At 35.9% G+C, this 21237-nt stretch overlaps 1 protein-coding gene across 2 annotated transcripts; it reads left to right on the top strand.

The window, feature by feature from the left end:
* Positions 1 to 12068: 12068 nt before the first annotated feature.
* PJVK (pejvakin) lies at positions 12069 to 20871 on the top strand (the record flags this gene model as incomplete). 2 transcript variants are annotated; one of them, XM_082312609.1, is made up of 6 exons in its annotated part: positions 12069 to 12279; positions 14473 to 14668; positions 16229 to 16370; positions 17095 to 17212; positions 19032 to 19136; positions 20570 to 20871. In XM_082312609.1, the coding sequence occupies 6 exons, from the start codon at positions 12069 to 12071 to the stop codon at positions 20869 to 20871; spliced, it is 1074 nt and encodes a 357-aa protein (XP_082168735.1). The 2 variants fall into 2 exon arrangements, with proteins under 2 accessions (XP_082168735.1, XP_082168736.1); XM_082312610.1 differs by lacking the exon at positions 19032 to 19136.
* Positions 20872 to 21237: the final 366 nt, after the last annotated feature.

Here is a 21237-nt window from a genome sequence, read left to right as displayed (position 1 = left end):
AGCAAAGAATTCTGTATTTTCTCTCATTTTTTGCACAAAGTTAACATGAATTGGGATTAATGTCACACTTTTTTGGTGAGATTAGATCCCATACGCACATGTATGAAATGTAGTAAATTTTAGTATTTATACCTTGCTCAGGCTCTGAGAATGCCATTAGAAGAGTAAGGTTTAGATTAGTCGTCAATTTTACATTGCCTTACTGAGCTTCTTTGCTTTTAACAGCCTTTAATTTTGGATAGGAAACAGCCCTGCACCAATTCTTTAGCAGGCCAAAATATCGAAACCTAAAGAGCTAAAAGAGCATTCTTTGCTGATTGCTCATATCCCTGTGCTCATTATACAAAAAAAAAAACCCCAAATCTGTTGATTTCTTGTACACTTCTTTGTGTAACATACTTGTAAAAGGAGATCCTCAGAGTCTTTCCACTGTGATTATGCTATTATGTCAGCTAGAAAGTTATACAGAAACTCACTTTGCAATTTTTAAGATGAATTTTAAAGGCAAATAGTTGCTTTCTAGAAGCCTAACATATAGAGCCAGTGTTACTTTTGGGTACTGAGTAGACAGTGCTGTTTTAGAGGGAAATAACAGACTGTAACTAGAAAGGCTCTGTGTTCCTAGATGCACCAGGCAAAATTTTTACTGTTGTTTGAAAGCAATAGAAAACTATTACTTAAGGGAAAGAAAGAAAATAAGAAGCATTTATGTACCCAGCTACCCAAATGTTGCAGAAGGCATTATTTTTGAGCACTGTAATATTAAACCTCACCTGCAGCACCCTTAATTTTATGCTTAGAAGTTCACTGTGGCCTTTCATAATGAGATGAAGAAGAAAAGGATACTGAAAAAAAAAGTCAGTACCATAATTTCTAAATAACTCAATAGAAAATTGATTTGCAAATATTTGTTTTGAAAACTGTGTAAGCTACTTAAAGTATCACAATTTTTAAAAGTGCAAGTTTAGTCCTTCATAGTACCTTCAGTAATTTAACATTTAAAAAAATAGTCTTGATTGATTGATCTTGATTGCTTTCCTGCAAATGCATTCATTTGTGCTTGACTATTCAGAAGTTTGGGATATCTTTCAGGATGATTCTTCTTTACATCTTATTAATTCTGACTCCAAATACTGGATGTAATCATGCCTGTAAAAACAATTCTATTGCTTACAGTTACAAAGCACCAACAGCTGAAGAATAACATAGATAGGACATAATTTGTGTATTCCAAATCTATAGACTTTTATTTCACATGCAAGAGTTAATCAGCAATGCATATCTCAGATTTTTTTTTTTTTTCCTGCTTCATCTGCTTGGACTCTGATCTTGCACAGGCATCAATATGTACGTAGCATAAACATTGCAAGCAGTGTCATTGAATTCAGTTTAAATGATGTAGATACTAAAGTTCAAGTAAAAAGGCTCAACAGTGACATTCCTAAGAAATCAAAACAATGTACCTGGTTACACCAGGCTTTATGGTACTTGATTTTTAATTCCTACATGCTTAAACAAATGAGCACCTACGCAGATGAGGCTGAGCTGCTCTTGGTACTCCATTGAACTCAGTGAGCTTCCAGGTGAGTGGATGATCTAGCTGTCCAAATCTATTTCAGCTGTAGGCCTAACGTATAGTCAAGCCTAGGTATTCAACTAGTTAGACTTAAGCTTAATTTTGAACATGTGTGCTGTCTTGTGGAAGATAAACATGTGAAATACAGCTGGTTTGACTGCTTGCCAGTCAGAGCAATATATTTGACTTTCCTTTAACTCTCTTGCATTTTGGGACCTTATTGTAGGGCTTGTAGTATTTTAAAACCAGTTAACTTCATGTCTCTGCAAAGCTCAATTATGTATGACATTTGGAAGACAGAACAGGAGATTAAATCAATGGCAATTCATCATATTATGTCTTGCGCTGGCAAGCTTAATTGTAAGTATTTGCAATTCCTATCCCTATTTCCCTGTACTTTCCCCAGGATGGTGCCAGCCCAGAGTGAGGGTTGCTGGTACTGTATGCCAATCGAAAAAGGAGATTAATCTTTCTGATTTGCAAAGAAGGGGGTGGCTAACTAAGAGCATGCTCCTAATCTCAGCGTAGAAAAGCATGAATGTGAGAAAGTGCCTCCCCTCTCTCCTTCTAGGCTTTAACACATAAATAGAATTGCTTTTTTTGGTATATCAAGTTCTCTGGCTACTTCAGAGATTGCACCTAGCCAGGAAGGAGCAGTAAAAAAAAAACAAACCAGTTTTAAGTTTCCACGTAACAGCTGCAACACTTATTCTGTGTCTTTGCACTTGTGAGTTGGTTTTGAACATACTGTTGTAGTAATCCAGAATGCAGATGAGGCCTCATGCTGACTACCTCTCATGCAATAAAACCTAAGCTCATACAGTAGTTAACGTTGATTACAGTTGAGCATCTTTTCGCCACATGATTCAGGGAGGTGGTAGTGGGGGAAATAATGAACAAAAGAAATTAATTTAATTAAGACTTTATTCCAGTGATGTTCGTGGTATACACAATATCCATAATACCAACTCCAACTGAGGGAGGTCCTACAGCTTCTGGTAGGAAATAAAGGTGAACTTGGCTATGCTATAGTTTATGTTGTGCTCTAAAATGTAACAAAAGATGTCATCTGTTTCCTTCAGGCTGAGCCGGATTTACCAGGATATTGTGTCCAAAAAAAACACACACACAATTCTAGTTTTTGAGGAAACATGATGCTCTTTTACCTGTTGCAATGTAATTGGATAATGCATGTACAAATGACTTGTTTAGCCTGCCAATGAATGTTGCTAATGCCTTACCAAAAAAAAAAAGCATATTTTTTGTATTTTTTTCCTCAGAGGCAAATCCAAACAATGCTAGATTTGGGAAACTGTTTACTGAAAAGCATTTTCTAATAGATCTCTGAAGAAGTGCAATTGTATAATTATTATTGTTCAGTGCATACAGTACATTGTCTCCATCACTCTGTACACTGCTGCTATTAGTGCTTGTTCTAATAAATCTCAATGTACACTGTTTAAACTGCTGTCATCTGTGTTCTGATTTATTAACGTAAGAAACACTTTAGAATATGGTTCTTGAATGAACTGTTTGCAACTAGTTAAGTGAATTGACTATTAATCGTAAAATTCTTAATATATATTGTACAGATTGATTTTGGAGAGGTGGGTGATAGTGGCAGCAATAACACTGAAACAGCGGCTTCTCACTAGCATCATCCTGTTCCTTTCTAACCTTTTCCCACTGCAGGATTATTTTTATAAAACTTTTCCCATGTGATTCTCTGTGCAGTTCCTTTAAATCTGGCAGGAGCTACCAACTGCAGTCTCAAAGAAGATAATTTTCTTTTTGGCAGTTCCCGGTTTTATCTTCATGCTACAGCTGGTAAGAGCCTTTTGCTTTTTTTTTTTTTTTTTTTTTTTTTCTTCCCACTTCAGCTTGCTTTTTATGATTAAAGGGAGCTTGCAGTATGTTTCTCAAGTTTTGTGAGAGGGTGTAGGGAAAATGGTTCCTGATGTTCTCTAATAGAACTGAAAAAAGGTGTGGATATGAGAAAAAAAAAAAAAAAATTACTTGACACCCACCCCTTCTGGCATCTTGGAAAAATAACAGTATGTGGGATTTTTCCATTATGTGTTCTTGTCAGTTGTTCAGCCCTTAAATCAATTACATTTTATTTAAAAAGAAAGCATAATAGAAAACAAGAATTTGGTTGGGAGGAGAAATTTAAGGTTTTTGTTGTTTCTTGGCATTGTGAAAAGAACAAGTGTTCAAACAGCCTGGAAAGCTGCCAGAGTGGAAGCAACAGCAAAGGAAGGGAAAACGCTTTTTTGATGAATGGCAGCGCTTTCTTTCTTGTGTCAGAGTACACATCTGATCTCGTCCAAACCGATGCTCTGAGCCAGGCTGTACACTGGGAGCTTATTCCCTGTTAAACAATTCTACAAGTGAAATTCAGCTCTGGTTTCACATTTGTGTAGTTGGGATCCATACTTTGCCTCTGAATGCTTTGCAAAACAAATCTAACACTTTCCGATGACTGTCGCTCAGCAAAATGACTGTGCGTAAGTGAAGTATGAAAAGCTATATGTCATTACTTAATTGATTAAAAAAACCAACACAACAAACCTTTGGGAATAGCCTATATGCCTGTGAGGCAGCACTACCAATCTGACATCTAATTTAGCCTAAAAACTATTACTGAAGTGTGGAAGTAAATTTCATATTTAAATTTAATCTAACCAAGAGACAGATGATACTTCTTGTTAACCACAAACATGTAGGCGCTGTGGTGTGGTGAAGTGAGACAGTGTGGGAAGCTATTGACAAGATTTCATCCTGACTCAGCTAAAGGAGTTGCCCCCAGAAAGCTGTTCCAAGTTTCACCGCCGGTACAAAAATCTGTTCTGATGCGATGATACACAGCATTTTTGCCCAGCCAACATATCAAGCCACATGGCTCTCCAAGTCCTTATTAGCTTATTAAATATTTAAGTTGGTCTAAATGTTAAAAACCACAAGTATGCAATATTGACTGCTCCTGCACCTGAATGTGCAACGTTATTTTTTGAATAAGGAATCCTTGCTAAATCAGATTAAAAGATACTAAGCTGAAATATCATTCAAAATTAATGAGGTACTGTGGGCTAGCTGAGGAGGTACTCTATAGTTTATTTTGACTGAGTGGTGAGTCTAATTTTACTCAAGGCCAGTAAATAAAATGCCTTATATTTAGACTGTGCTTTTTATTTCTGAAAGCTATGTCTAAGATGTACCTATTAGGCAGAGTAGCTAAGAGGCAGGGTAGGTTGTATATCCCATGTCTATATCCCAAGTGCATATCAATAATGGTAAATTTAAAAAGAATTCACAATAAGTAAATAAATTATGCATAAACACATGCTACAGACGTGAATCTGGTGTGAAGATGTTTTCTACCTGTGATTAGATTACATTAGTTTACATTTGTAATCACATGGAAAAGTTCTGAAGTAAGATCAAATAAGTTATTGCTTCTCTCACTGATGACTGTCTGGTTATATTTCCTTCAGCAAAGAAATGAAACTAATTACTAGCTCAAATTTCATGACTACCCCAGGTTTCTTGAGCAGGTTTTTTGACAAGTCAGTGGAGGAAAAAGTATAATTAAACATTTCCAAAGGTTACACTTGTTGGACTGCAAGTGGACTACAAGTTCCTGTAAGGACATTGAGTTATTTTTTTAAACTGATAAAACTTAAGGTGTAGATTGTCTTTTAAGTTCCTCTTTAAGTAGGTTATTTTTGAGGGCCTGGCATCACATTTAGCAGTCAAAGAAATTGAGGTGATATAGCACAAGGGCACATCCATTCTTCAATTATAGTTCAAGAGCTGATTTCACTTAAATGCTTATCAGCCAGCCTAGTACAACAATATTAGTCAGGCTGCTTTTTATGTTTGGTGACAAGAATTTTTTATGTCACTTGTCTGTTAAAATGTTTAGTAGCTGGAAACTGCTCAAGTATCTTCTTATTTTATGCCTACACATGTGAAAAAAAAAAAACAACTAGGAAACTAGATGAGGAAGTATTCTCGTAGCGTGAAAAGGAACAGCCTGAATAAGCATAGAGGTAATTATGAAAGAGGATACTGAATTCTTGCATGCCCTACAAACACCTACTTCATTTTGTCTGTTTATAAATACTCTGTATCCAAGATCTGAGGGTACTTTGTAATACTAGTCAGTTCTTGCAGTATCCTGCGCAGAGAAGTGAGATATTACCACAGCCACACACAGCAGGTTTCATAGACTGAGGTTAATTGCCCAGTATCACAGAACAGCTAGTGGCAATGCCAAAAATAAATCCAGTTCAAGCCTGCTGCTCGTATCAAAACATAAGGAGAAGAAGCAAGGAACAAGATATGTCTACTACTGAAGGAAGTATTGTATAGAGATAACTGTACCAGCGCCCATCAGACAGATTAGCACGGACAATGTGAATTATATCACGGTAAACAAATCCTTTGTTTTGTAATCTTTCTTCAGGCATAGTGGCACAGCAGCAGCAGCTACAGTTCTGCATCCTCGTCCAGGTGGGTGCACAAGCCCACAAAGCTGTCCTCTTAACAGAGAAACACCCACTCACAGATGCTGGATAGAAGGATTTAGTCATTCGGGCAGCATCCCCCAAAGGAAAGACAACATTAAACCTACTTTAGGTCACACTGGTTGTTTGTTTCCAGGCTTGTCTTCACAAGCTACTAATGCTAGATGATGAAAGTAGCTTCATTGTGTGCAGTAATGTTTATGTAACAAATGACCACTTCTTTGGGCTGAAAGATGTGCCCGCTTCTCACAGGTAGTAAGTTTAAATGCAAACATACTATCTCGGCAAATCTCTCCCTGGAGAACTACTTTTTCATTTCTTATTGGTAAACGCTTCACAGCTAACACATCCATCTGCCCATTAAAAACAGTGCCAATAATACTAGGGCAATTACAAAGAAGGAAAAGTTGGGATATTTCATACACTTTAGCCAGTGATAGTCATTTAATATCATATTATTTAAAGATGGACACATGAAACACAGATTAAGTAGTCTGCACGTCTGTGAACAAAGGTCTGAAACCTGAAAGGTAAGTCTGTGGAAGAGCATATAAAACTATCACCAGAGCGTATGCTCCTTAATCTCTTTTGTGTTTCCTTGTCATCATTAACATGGCTCTAGTGAGAAGGCAGTGAAGTGGTACAAAGGAGCCAACTGTGCAACACATTCCCTTTTCATCAAGTCAACAGATGTTGCTTGTATAAAGGTGAAAGGGGGATGATGTCAACCAAAAGCTATAGAGAAGCCAGTTGAACTTCACATCTTGTAGCCTTTCATTGATGTAATGCTTACAGTACAGTGCAGCTTTTAATACTTTGATTGCTGGGCAAGTGTCACGCTATAATACAGCACCTCCTGGCAGGAGATCTACCTTTTGTGTGTACTGTAGCACGTACTATGAATATGTATTATCACAGTCTGTTCCGTGGCAGAGAATAGAAGGACGTTCCAACAGAGTTTACTTGAGCTGTAAACCTGAAGAGTATTATACAGGAAACACAGTAATAGTGAGTGTGTGCATCTGTCTTCCAAATGGACTGTTAAAAGTGACCTTGAAAATCATTTAGAACAGCCCTAATGGTATGTTTTAGATACCTGTATAGAAAAGGACAACAATGTTTCCTGTGCCTTTTAATTTTTTTTTTTTTAAATCCATTCTAATTGGTGAAGAAACTGTTCATGCACAAAAGTCCCATATAAATAAAACATAAAAGTTCATTAAAATACTTACCTCTAGAAGCTTATTAAAATTTTCTCCTGAGAATACAGATAGTACTGGAATATTCAAAAGGATCTGGCTCCACAAGAAGTGAAACATACTTTAAATGTGGGCAACTTAAAACATTTTAGGACAAGGCTTCTAATGAATTGCCTCCTTGAATTTCTGAGTTCTCTAATTTTGATACGGTCTATTTGTCCTGCTGCCCAGAGAGGTTTCCATAAGGAACCAATTAAGTTTCAGATAGACAAGAAGTGACTAGATTTTTTTACTGCTTTACCAAATTGAGAGCTTAATAAAGTAAGTCTACACAAAATTAAAATATTGCCATAGCTAATTTAATTTTTCCCCTATACTGCATAATTAAAATAGCATTTGTGAACTGATTTAAAATTTTCACTGCACTTGAACTATATAATAAAGAAATCCAACATGGAAGTATCTCTGCTGAAGCTAAGTCTGCTGAAAACCTTCATATTGCTTTAACTTACTCTTCTTCCCACAATGGTCTCTAAATACCATAATGCTTTGAGAGCAGCCGTCACTGCAAGCATTGTGCCAGGTGACTCCAGTACCCCAGCAAACTGCTAGACCAAGAGATCAGCATGACAGTGGTACTGTCTTCATACTCAGGAGCTCTGAAGTGGTGTAAGTCATGGTATTAAACTGACTGCTCTTGCTTACGCAAGAGAATGTCTAGACAAGCTCCACCTTGGGGGGGGGGGGGGGGGAGGGGGGGGAAGGTCAAGGGCTGTTAAAACCACTTTGGCAGTAAAAAAAAAAAAGGCATATGTGTAATAAGGACCATATTTGCTCCGATAAATTGTTATTTTTGTTACCTCCTGAAATATAACAGGATCTATATTGCACAGATCCTTGATTTCTAGGGAAATACTCATGCCACCTGCTGGAAAGTTGCAGAATTTAGCAAGGAAATTTTTCAGTAGCATTTTATTTCGCTGGTTTTAGGTGTCAAATTCCTGCACTTGTTCTTTTGTAAAGATCTGTAGGTAAATGTAATATAGTTCAAAGGCACTTAAATCAGGTGGTCTGGCAACTGACAGCAGCTTTTTTTACACTAAGAAGGTATCAAACAAATTACCAGCATAATTTGGTACTGATTATGTGTGTTTAACCCTTTCAAGTGAAACACCAACTCAGTTTATCCAGTTGGTTAACACTTAGGAGTTCTTTTTTCCCCCTCAACTGACTGGTTAATCATACTAATTTTATATGGTTGACTGTGACAAGAAACAAATTAAAATCAGATCAGTTCATGTGGATTACAGAAACATCAAAATAATCTGCAGATGATTCTAGATTTCTGGATTGAAATTAATGAGATAATTCCACATTTTCAGTTCCTTGGACAAGCCTCTAGCCTGCACACACCTTAGGTCACCCTATAAATGCATCTTTAGACACCCCATAATTACAGATATTCAACATTCCTGCAGGGATAATATAGGCTAACTATCTAATACTAAAACAAAAATAATTATGGAGTTACCTAATAACTACAAAAAGCATGTGCATCCTCAAAGATTATGCAGAAAGCAGGACTGTCCTCTGGATTTTACTATTAAATAATCTCCAGGTCCATATCAATATGATGTAAGGAAAAAATACAGTATTTAAGCATCAAAATTCTCAGCTATATATAGCTAATACTTGCCTGCTCTGTTACTACTCTGTGGCTAAGTCCCATTCTGAAGAAACAGAGCTCATCTTGCATATGAAGTAAACTGTCTGCAGAACACAGAGCTGAATAAGCTACGTTGAAACTGCTCCCCATGTTGAGGCTTGTGATGTCCTTAGGTAAACTTACAGACACCTTCAAGTCTGCTGGGGACGGACAACTCAAACAGAAGCAGAACAGAGTGTGGTAGTTAGGAGCAGAGAGCAGAGTTAAGCTAGAGTTATAGGGACAGTAAAATCAATTAAAAAACACATAAAAATAGAACATTATAGCTTTACATCAGTTCATATTTTTTTCTTGCACAGAATTTCACCTTCCAACTATAGATGAACCTGCTCTGCAGATGAATCGGCAAATGAGGCTTCTGCCAGTAAGAGTCTTGATTTATTTATTTATTTACAAGGTTCAGAGGGTATGGAATTAGAGAGAGAAGGGGTAACACAAAGAAAGTGCATTCTCATGATCGAGAAAATGGGGAAACTGGAGGAATAATTTTGTCTCTGACACCAACAACGAGTTTGTATATGATTCAGGGGTGCTCACTTAAGAACAAAGGTCATCATAGATGGATACTAGGCAACCTGTGGGGGGATTATTTTGGTCATATTTTTTAATTTGTTTTTTTAAAAAGGTGCCTGGGTCATGGTGAGGGTTCAAGTCTGACCTCGTTCCAGTAATTTACAAAGCTGGGCTAAGATCGGGCTAGAAAGGTCCTTTTGTTGTTCTATGAAGGATCCTGCATAGTGAAGGCAGATGGGATGCCTTGTCACTGTCGTTCTGTGGCTCTGTGCTAAGGGGTACAGAAGGTTACAGCCCTGGCACTCCCCAGAGGTAGCCTTGAACCCACATGTGAGCAAGGATTTTCATCTGCACAACTTGGCGAGACGAGGCAAGAGTTTTTTATTCAGATGCTGATTCAGCCATAACGTATGCACAGCATGTTTTTCATTTATTGGTTGCCCAAAATGAGAGAGTGCCAGGGCTGCAGACATGCTGAAAATTAGTAAGTACACTCATGTGCCAAGTATGAAAGTCCCTAGTACTGGACGGGTGGGGGAAATATCTTAGGTTTCTTCACTTGGATATGCAAAATTAGTGAATGTTTTTTGAACATGGCAATGTTAATGTAGTTGCACTCCTGTACTCTGACCTGTGGCATGAGGATGATACGAACAGCTGCTGCAGCATTTATGGTGGATTATAGGGTGTCAGAGTAACAGGAGTGCCACATAAACATATCAAATGAAACTATTCGTTATCAAAATTAGTGCTAGGACCAGATTGAATGTGATCTATGACCACATACTAAGCAAGAGAAATACAAATACATGTTGAATAAACAGTGCCAGCTGAACTTAATAATCTGTAGAAAAAATAGTATCCTGTCAAAAAGTTATAAAACATATACAGGATAAATCTAAATCAAGACTGAACAGGCAATTTTAATTTAAGAATTCCCTTAGCTTTTCCCTCCCTTTAAAACCTTTTAAGTTCTGTTAACGTGTTTTGATTGAGTAAATATGTACAGGGTTTTTTTCTTAGTGCAGTCTAATATGAATTACAGTCAGACTGAATCGCAGCGTTTCACATGGTTTCAGTTCAAAGTCTCTGTGTAACTGGCTTTGATTTTTCAGCACCCTCTAGAGGAAGCAGAAAGCTCCAGCAGCCTTTCCTTTTATCTTAGATAGCTGAGGTAATATACTCCTCTTTTTGCCTTTTTATTGGACTTCCTCCGAATGTTTAAAAATAGTTATGGAAGCATTGCAAAGAAGTAAATTGAAACATGTTAAATCATTAAATAAGTGATCATATTATAAAAACAGTCCTTAAAATGCTTTCATGTGAAAACCTTACTTCAGAAAAAAAGCCAACCAAAGTTTTTACCTGGCATCCAGGGATAATATTCATATTAAAGTGTAGCTTTACAAGCCTGTCGCTGATGTTTTACCTACTGTAACTGCAAAAGGAGTCTCTGGAAGATGCGCTACAAGGTTTAGCAGTTGCACGCTCACCACTCTCGCAAGAAAATCAAGTCATCGTTTACATGAGGATGGGTCGGCTCCTGCTGCCTCCCTTACAGATCCTCCACGGTGCTGTCTACTGACTTTCTTTTTTCCCTTTACAATTGTATATCTTTTTACACTGGTGTTTTCCCTCTTGGATCCTTGAGCTGCTTCGTAATCCTATATCAATAATCTCACTTCTGTCTGCAATTTTACTTTTATTATTTTGTGTAATTCTCACAATTTAGTGAATTTCTCAGTAGTCTGAACCATATACATGCAGCTGACCTGTCTCAAAACTAGCCCTTGAGTCACAGACAGCTGAATCCATAGGAGAAGAATAACATATAATGAAAGCCCACTGCTGTTTCCCCCCTGCCTACAGCCATCTCTAATCTTATGATTCAGCTCAGGTTTTTCCGAAGACCTCCACACCACTTACTCCCCAGCTGAGCTTTCACAGATAGGTTATGCAACCGCTGTTGAAAGGCAATACCATCTCGGCAGACCTACCAGCTTTCACGAATGTGTAATTCAGGTGGTCTCCTGGAGCACATCGGGGCTGCTTTGTTGGTAAAACACTAGAATTCAGCTGCAGCAAGGACCCAAGAAACTGTAATACATCAATAAGTCCTAATGGGAAGCTAAGGGTTGCAGAAGTTACTGTCTTCTGTTTCTAAGATTGTAAATTTTGTTTTCAAACAGTGGGATTAAACTGCCAAGGAAAGGGCAACCATTGCCCTATCAGTTTACACTGGTAATTCATTATTCATCATACAGAATTAGAGCTTAACTGAAGGTCTTTGAGAGAAGTCTCGAGCAATACACCATAGAACCTTGGTAGCTAAGATGCTGTTGATTCTTTCCAAGCAAAATATAACTCAATCTAAAAAAACAGTTTGACAGCTTTTTTTTTTTTTTTTTTTGAAACATGTTAATTTGTTTGAAAGAACATTGTAAAAAGAAGTGAACATGGGCTTGACATCTGGAAGCTACACTTGATACAGAGATTATTATTATTATCATTACTAATGTCATAATATGTTTGCTGCTGCAACCAAAAACTTTGTTAAACAGGTTGGTGATGGAGGAAGACTAGTTCCAGTGCCCAGTCTCAGTGAAGCTGATAAATACCAACCTCTGAGCCTCGTGATTAAGAAAAGAAAATGTTTGCTTTCAAAAAAATCTAAATTTGCTTCAACACCTTTTACATTAAAAGACATTCTTCAAGGGGAGAAAGAAATTTCAGCAGGTAAGATTTCTATCTTTCTTCAAAGTGGAGAAAAAGCATGTTTTCTAGTAACTGCAGAACAGTAGACATAGTTTAAACTGTGCAGGTAGTATGATGGTTCTTTAGTACATGGGTAATAAAATTTGTCTTGCTTACTCATGTAATAAATATTTAAGAAAAAAGTACATCAAACTGTTAAAAGAAAAAAGAAAAAAAAAAAGGACTTTCTGAAAAGGAGTAAAAAAAAAAGCAATTATACTAAAAAGCCTTGATATTTTCTGAGCTAATATGAAACAAATTCAGTTAAGCCTTGTGTTTTTTCACAAATCGCAACAGATTCCTGATAGATGTATTGATATATGTCGATTAATTGCTACTTAAAATTTGTTTTTAATGTTCACCATTCTCTGTATACTGGCTTTTAAGTATGTAAGAATGGCCTCGGTTCTGCAGCATTTCCGTGCTAGTAATCCCTGGTGTTGAACTGGGCTCTGCACAGGCAGAAGCATTTGACAACAGCTATCTGACTGAAGTAATTGGTTATCCATAAATTTTTTTTTTGTAATCTTTTTTGAGTATCTAGAGAGCTTAACTGTGTTTAAATTGCCTTTGCTATGCAATATCAGAAATTTTTGAGGAGATTCTATGAGAATTAGGAGGTGCAAAACTGAACTATACTGCCTATATTTTCCTGTACCTTCCTTTGAAAAGTCTGTGTAATGCTTGTCTACATGCTATGTTTTCTCAAAATGGTTTCATTGCTTTATTTTCTTTTGAAAAAAGGTCCATGTTGACAAAAGTATTGATCACATTAATTGTACAACAATTGCATCAATTAAAAACTCTACTAAGACAAACCAGTATGAGCACAAGAAGACAGAAATACCATTTTACCCCAGAAAGGGGTGATTCCAGAATGCAAGCATGATGAAAAAAATTAGAATCCTACTAATCCTACTAGTCTTACATTCAGGACAAGTCAGCTGCCTTGTCCTGAATGGAAAAAAAAAAAAAAATCTCATTAAAAAGTCTGGGAAAAAGGTTGCAAAATCTCATTAAAAAGTCTCTCAAAACCTTACTAGTCTTTTCTGTAAAGGTTAGATGTCATGTGCAGACCGTATTGTCCTTTAATGTGAGCAAAGAACTTTGTAATTGAATTTCCTTTTTTATGTGACAAATACAAGCATTTGCAATCTTTTTAGAATTAAGAAAAATATATGAACCTTTTTTTTTGGTTAAAAATAAAGACAAACAGGATTCATATTAGGTGACTACATAATATCAGTTATCCTAAAAGCTTCAAAGGATTAAAAAAAAAGGAGTAAACCCCAGACTTTCAAATATATTTGGGTGCCTAATCCCTGTGTTCTACCTCCTCTATTAATTTTAATTTGGCAACTAATGCATTCTAATATTTTTCTGTTAGTGTAATGGAAATGTATTTAAGGTTATAAAGAAAGCGTTATAGAAATGTTTTGGCACCTAGCCTTTGATTGTACAATAACTCGATGCAAACTTTCAAGTAAGTAAAAATTAATCTGTTGTTTTCCTTCAAAATAAACTGACATAGTCCCTGGAATCATCAGGCACACGTGGAAAGTGTGGTAAGTCTTTCTAATTGTGACATGTCAGGTAAAAGGCAGAGTTAATGTTACTGACACACCCATGTCTCATTCACGTATTGGAAAAATGAAGAAGTGTTAGGTTCATTTGTACTACATCTAGACAAAATTCAGAATTCACCAATTTACACACAGTGGCTTTCATTTTGTTCCTAGTTTTAATATTCTGTGTGGCCTCCACCAAGTCATTTTGTGTTTCAGAGCCTCTGTCATTAAACCCAGAACACACTACGTGTCTAGTTTATACAAGTACCAACAGCGTACTTACAGGTAAAAGTACTTGAGGAGAATAATGATAAACACAGAAATGTGTAAATAGCCCTAATCACCATTTCATGCCCAGGGCATATCACATGCAGGACCATGGGCACAACTCTGCCAGAGAGAGGCACAGAAATTCCTCAGACCCCTATGCGCTCTCTTTCCATTAGTTATCAGTAGTAACACCGATAAATAAGTGCTCAATGTGGCTCTGAATTTCACATCAAAATGGTTAAGTGCAGTAGGAACGGTACCATTTATTCTCTTCTTGCTGTGTAAAAATACTGCATTCGGACTTTTCATCACACAACGGTTATCTTCTTTTACTCAGGTGTCTCATCTTACCAGTTGCTCAACTATGAAGACAAATCAGATGTTTCACTTAATGGTAGAAGAGGAAATCAGATAATGAATGATGTCGGTTTTGATGTTGCTGGATCAGATTCTGTTGCCTTTAAAGCGTCATTTGGCATAGTGACCAAACATGAGGTTGAAGTACCAACATTACTTAAAGAACTTACTACAAGGTTATATTATATATTTTGGTTTCTTCTTCCATAATTACATTTCATACAGTTAGGTTGAACCACTGAAATGGTTAGGTTTTGATTATTTGTAGCCAATCAATAGCAGCCACCATGTGATATTTTCCAAGAGTCTCAGGGTGGATCACTGGGATTAGACACATGACCTTCTGTATAGCACAGACTGTACAATTCTTGTGAATTAAATTCTTGCTTGAATTACAGCGCATCTTTCAGGGAAAAAAAAAAAAAAAATCCAGAGAGGAAGGGTACGTCTAAGGTCCTGTCTATGTTATTCCATACTATTGAAAATTTGAAATGTACTTCAAATGACATTACCCAACTTCAGGTTTCAGAAATAGGATTTGTATGCCTTTGTCTGATGAACTAGAAAGCTATATGTTTTATTGCCAATGTAGATACTTCAAGGTTTTACGAGGTTATTACACAGCTTTTCTTTGAAAAGCAAAGTAGGTTTATCTGCTTGAATTTTTCATAACCTTCTGTGGTTCTTCTCTAAATGCAGTCTCCATTTTTCCAGCATCCTTGTTGAGCTGTGGACACTGAAACCGAACTTGGTGTTCCTGTAGTGCTAGCACAAAAGTCAAACACATAGAAATATGTTGTGACTAATTTTAGGTGTAATTCTCTAGTTTGTATTTCAAAGATTATCCCTTGACCACAATGTCATCCCAGTGAATCCCAATGTTGCATCCCAGTAAATTATTTGCTATGCATGATGTGACATTTGGTATTTTCATATATATATTGTTTCCTTGTAGTTATTTACCAAGCAGTGCATGTCATTTTGTACCCATAACTTCTCTTGTTCTGTACCTACCTTTTCCTCGTTTATTTGTAACCTCCAAACATTATCATTAATAATTGGGGGTGGGGTGGGGGAAGAGGTCCTAGTCTCCTGATAAAAATATTCAATGTTATACATCTAAGAGCCAATGCCTGTAGAAATTCTCCTGCAAACACTTGTTTCATGATTGTTCCATGTTTATAAGTTATATAGGTTTTTCAGTTATAGTTGACATGTATCAATTAACCAGTTTTTAATCCATTGAGTATATGCCAGCTTGTATAGGCATCATTTAGGCTTCTAACCAAAACATTCCATCATCATAAGCTTTATAGAAGCCCAAAGGTAGAGCATTACAGCTGTTGCTTTTACTATCTATTTTCCATGAATCCTTACTGACTTACATTACTTATACCCCTTTAAAAAAACTTGTTATTAATTAGGGTGTGTTGACAGTTCCTTACTGTCACTAAGATCAGTGTCAGATGGACAGACCTGGAATTTTCCAGGATGTCCCACATATCCTTTCTAACATTTGTACATTACTGGCTTTCCTTGAATTTTTTAGTGCTTCTTTTCCCAAACACTGAAAATCAATATTAAGTTTCCAGAAATCTCTTCAGTCAGTTGTTTTACTGCTATGAGACAGAAGTTATGGTGATTTATTTACTGATTTAAAGTTACTAATTCTATTAGCTGCTTTGTAAATTGCTAATAATCTCTGAATTTCCTTCCTGCCTCCCTCTTGATTTTAGAAAAATAAATTTTGATCATTGTCTAGTCCATCAATCAAGAAAAAGTAGGATGGAAATTTTGTGCGTGGTCATGGAAAGTATTAGAACTACAAGGCAGTGCTCATTAACTGTCCATACTGGAATGCGTGGAGAGACAATGAGGGTAAATATGTTTGACAAAGTTCTGTAACGTAAATGAACAAACATAAAAAGCTCATTTTTATAAGTGTTATGGTTGGATTTAATTGCATTTTTACTGATGTAAGCTCAGAAAAAATCTGAAGTAAATCAATATTATTGCACTGATGTAAACTGAATTAAAAGTTGGTCTTTTGTTAGTATTGCTCATGTGACTGAGGGATGGGAAATGCATGAAAGGATGACTAGACAATGAGCCATTGCTTTGGGTGAAGCCTCAACAAAAATGTGGAATTTACTACTTCTTAGTTTGAATCACAAATAAACATAGATAGATCCTATCTTTCGTTATTATATTCATTTTCTATAACGCATTGGAACTTCAGGTTGTTATTATTTGAAGAGTTGGCATCTTACTCCCTGTCTGTTCTTCTTCCCTCTCCCTTTCTCTCTTCAATGTGTTGAATAATTGAAACTACAAATCTTCTGAGATTTGCCCATTACTAGTATTTATAGATTATTCAGATGATAATTTTCAATGGGCGATGAAAGCTAAGTTACTATCTCTGTATCAAACTTTATTAAAATGCAAAGTTGTTAATATAAAATTCTTTAGTCGTGAAATTTGATCTTCTATTTCAACGCTTCCTCCTGGCATTATGATTCTCAATATATACAGTTAAGATATTATTTTGTTTATTTTTTCATTTCAATTTGTTTTTTTCTTTGGATGCTTTTCTAAATTTTAGTTTCACATTATTGAAGATCAGAGTTATAAAGGACGGGACAAAGCCATTGTTTTTCCTGCGCATACAACTATTGCTTTTAGTGTATTTGAACTTTATATTCATTTGGATGGTAATTTCGGTAAGTGATGTGCATTACTATCATTACTGCTATTATTTATAATGACCTGAGTTTTTAAAACAGTTTTCTTGCTCTCGATGTACATAAGTCCCCATCCCATACAATAGTATGCTTTAATTTTATGCACATAAGTAGTCTGACTTTCTAAGGGAAACAATTCTTGAAAAGATAAACAAGGCAGGTGCTAGAAAATAGTCTGTTGTGGAAACATTTTTTAAAAGTTAAGTATGATTTTGTAATTTTTTTTTTAAAATCCCGCAGTTCCATGGAACAAAAAATCACTTCCTTATATTTCTAGCCTGTAAGGACCAGGCTTATGAGACCATCTGATCAGTTTTGCATAAAATAGGCAAGTAAAAAGACCCAAGTAAAGAAGAAAGTGTGCAGAACTTCTAAGCTAAGCTAACTTTTTTTCTGTTGGGGCTTTAATTTCAGTCTGATACATCATTACCACATATGGATATCTGACGATATTTAGGAAGAAATAATCACAACTATTGGAAACAATTTAAAAAATTGCATAGCTCCTGTAAGTTTTTCTCTTTTGGGGGAAAGGATAGTGCTTATGTATTTACATTATTTGCACTGATTAATGTATAGCCTATAGCATTATCAATGTTATCAACATTGTTTGTAATAAACCAGAAAGTCAATTTAGGATTTGATCTAGCACTTGATAATATCAAATGCCAAACTCCCCACCGACTGAGTAATGTTAGATAAAGTTCTAACCACCGGATTCACATGTACTTAACTACAGGAACCTCTGTCAGTCACTCAACTGTTTCAGGAATTGCTTGAGTCTCTATAACATTGTGGCTTTCTGTAAATAGCAAGATAAAAGACCTGGTTAGGGAAGTAATCTCTCTCTCTGCAGATCTGTACAGCCCTATGTTTTAAAAGTTGCAAATAGCTCCGTACCCTTTGGCATACACAGTATAAAACTTGCATGACAGGTACTCTGCATTGTATAGCACTTTTTTACTGAACTGTGAGATACCTTTACCCTTCTGTAAAAACTTTACATATACTCCAAACCAGGCATAATTACTGGATTAAAAGTAAAAGAGATAATATGATATGGTAGTTCTTTATATTCACTTCCATAATGCTCAACATTAATTTCAGTTTTGGTAGTGTTTTATTTTGCCTTTATGCAATGGTAGGTACATGCACAGTGTTTTTCCTAAAGTCATTATCAGTGAAATAATCAATGAAGCTGATATTTGTATTGGCATAATTAAAAAGAATTCCTAATTGAGAAAGTTTAACACATGTTTTTTCAGTTCCTTGTAACTGATTATCCTTATATTTCACTTTAAAGGTTTTCTTTCAAGTTATGAAAAGAAACTTAGGTGATACTTATTTTTATTTAAAAAACCCCAAGTTTTAGTAGTTGATTCGGTGTTGGAAGAGATGACTACAGAACTCACAGCCTTGCTTATTGTTTTTCATTTTTAATTTCAAGTGAGATCATAGAAATGTTTCTCCTTCAGAAGCGGGGCTGCCATTTATGTGATATTGACTGCCTTAGTCCCTTAACATGGCCATAACTTGTGTGTAAAACAAAACAAACTCTAATGATGTATGTTGAAAACCACCAACATTTTAAAATTCCCATTGGATCTGTGTCACTTGATTCTATGGGCTATTACTGGGTGCAGACTTGTATTAACAAGTGGTACTAGCCATTAAAAACATTAGCAAAGCTGAATTTAATCACTGTTAGCTTTATAGATTAGAAAGCATATTAAACTCTGTTGTGCATTGATTGCTTTTAGATTTTGCCCTTCTAAACACTTATTTTTAATTTTTACAGAACTCTGTGTAACTCCCATTTCAAAAGGAGGATTTGAAAAAGAGAAATCTGGATCATCTTCACTGATCAAATTAAGGAGGTTAAAGAGTAATCTGTTTCATCGAAGTATGACTTTTGATATTTATATCCAGATGTCTTAGTTAATGCATGAAGAGTGTGTTTTTTGTTTGTGTGCAAGATGAATGTTTAAAGAAGAAAATTTCGATGGAAAATGCACCTCTTTTAACTTCTTGTGTATTGAAATGATTGTAAAGTTATTAAAATTTATATTTGAGAATCTGACTCTGTTACAAATAACAAATTTATGGTATTGCTGTTCATTAAAACTCTAAAGCTCTTAAAATAAAAATGATGGCTGATGATAAACTGGTATGGAGTAATTATACAACTAGCTTCAGTTAACATTATGCCTATTTCATATGCTTGCCATTTACAGCTAATGTTATGCAATACAAGTTATGATCTATAAAGAATATTCCAAGGCAAACTAAGTTTAAATATCAAACAATATTAATTTAAATATTTGAATGTACTCTTTAGGCTGTATGTTCACATGGCAGGGACGTGGGCAAGATGCCATCATAGTTCTCTTTTCTTATTCTGGTATGAGCACAACATCCAACAAAGCTGAGTATTGCTGTATCTAGCTATATTTTCTTCAGAACAAGATCCTATACTTTTTAACACCTATCCTATCCTATCCTAATCCCTATACTTTTTAACCTTGGTCCAAGTATTTTGGAAATCTGCAAATCCAAGTGTGGAGATAAATGTTGAGCAGTAAAGACATCCTTCTAAAGGCTGCTCTGTATAGGTGTCCTTGCTCCATTGTATCCCGTTCTTGATCAAAGGGCTTTTATTTGACCAAGCCTTCAGTGCTGCTCCAGTCTGCACTAAGGGAATAAATCTTCGGTGGGTATGATACATCTCTGTAGCTGTAGCTGCCTGAAAGTTTGTCATCCAATCTAAAGTAATCAGTCCCTGAAGAGAGAGGAAAAAGGTAGGTAGTTCCAAAAGTGATTTCTTCCTGGGGTGTTTTGTGCGCTCGGAAATCTGCTGGGAGGTCAACATGGAGTCCTCCAAATTTTCTAAACCTTTTAAGTATTGGTGGTTTTGTTGTAAATACTAGGAAAAAAAGTGAATTTACAATTTTTACAAAAGACAACTAGAAATGCAAAAATAAAAATGGCTAAACAGGAAAGTATGCGGCTGTGATTTTATTTGGCACCAACTTTTCAAAAGCTTGCCTCATGCCTATCTAAAAATAGGTGCCTTTCTAAAGGTGCCTTTCTAAAAATATTATAATTATATAGGTCATATACAAAAGAATTCTGTCTTTTGTCAGTGTCTTTTGTGAAATTAAAGAAAAGTTTTCATCACACAGGGCTTTTGATGGGAAGTAATCTACAACGTGGCATGTTTAGAATGGTTTCATGAAGCAGTTGTTATTTCCGTAATTAGATTGACAGGTTGTTTTGTAAGCAGTTCATAATGTAATGACAAATCATTGCTTCTTTTTTTTGTGCGTTCTTTTTCAGATAAGAGAGTAGTGGATACCATTGCTAACTCTGATGCTTACTTGGAGGACCTTTTCACAGATTACTATGAAAAAGCTGCAAGCATGACTGATTTCTCTACAAGTTATCTCAGAGAAGGGTCTCATATCCGAATTAATTTACTTAATAACAACATCCCCAAAGGTCCCTGTGTCCTTTGTGGAATGGGAAGTTCTAAAAGGGAGACAGTCTACGGATGCCTAGAGTGTTCTTTTAATGGACAAAAGTATGTACGACTGCATGCTGTGCCCTGTTTTGACCTCTGGCACAAGAGAGTAAAGTAACTGAGCTAAGTAAGTGCCTGTTGTTGCAGACATGGGCATAACTGTGCCACAAACTTTTCAGAATTAGTAAATATGACTCAAATTGTTGAAATGCAAAATAGTGAAAGTGCAAAACATTTTATTACACTATTTTCTTCAAATTATTTGCTTCACAGTCAATGACCTTTTACTTGAAAATGCCCTCATGCATTCCCTGACATTGCTTTTCTTCTTTCTAGAACCTTCTCCTTTCATTATCCTGATAATGAAAAAATGTACTTTAAAACTGTATTTTCATAATGTCAAAATATATGCTAGAACTTACTTTAAGTTGTTTACACAAACTTGTTAAACCCCAAAATGTTGCCTTTATATCCACACTGGCGT

The sequence above is a fragment of the Platalea leucorodia genome (genome assembly GCF_965183815.1).
Source record: "Platalea leucorodia genome assembly, chromosome: 5".
Lineage (NCBI taxonomy): Eukaryota > Metazoa > Chordata > Aves > Pelecaniformes > Threskiornithidae > Platalea > Platalea leucorodia.
Note: the sequence above shows the minus strand (reverse complement) of the source record. Positions and strands in the feature narration are given on the sequence as shown.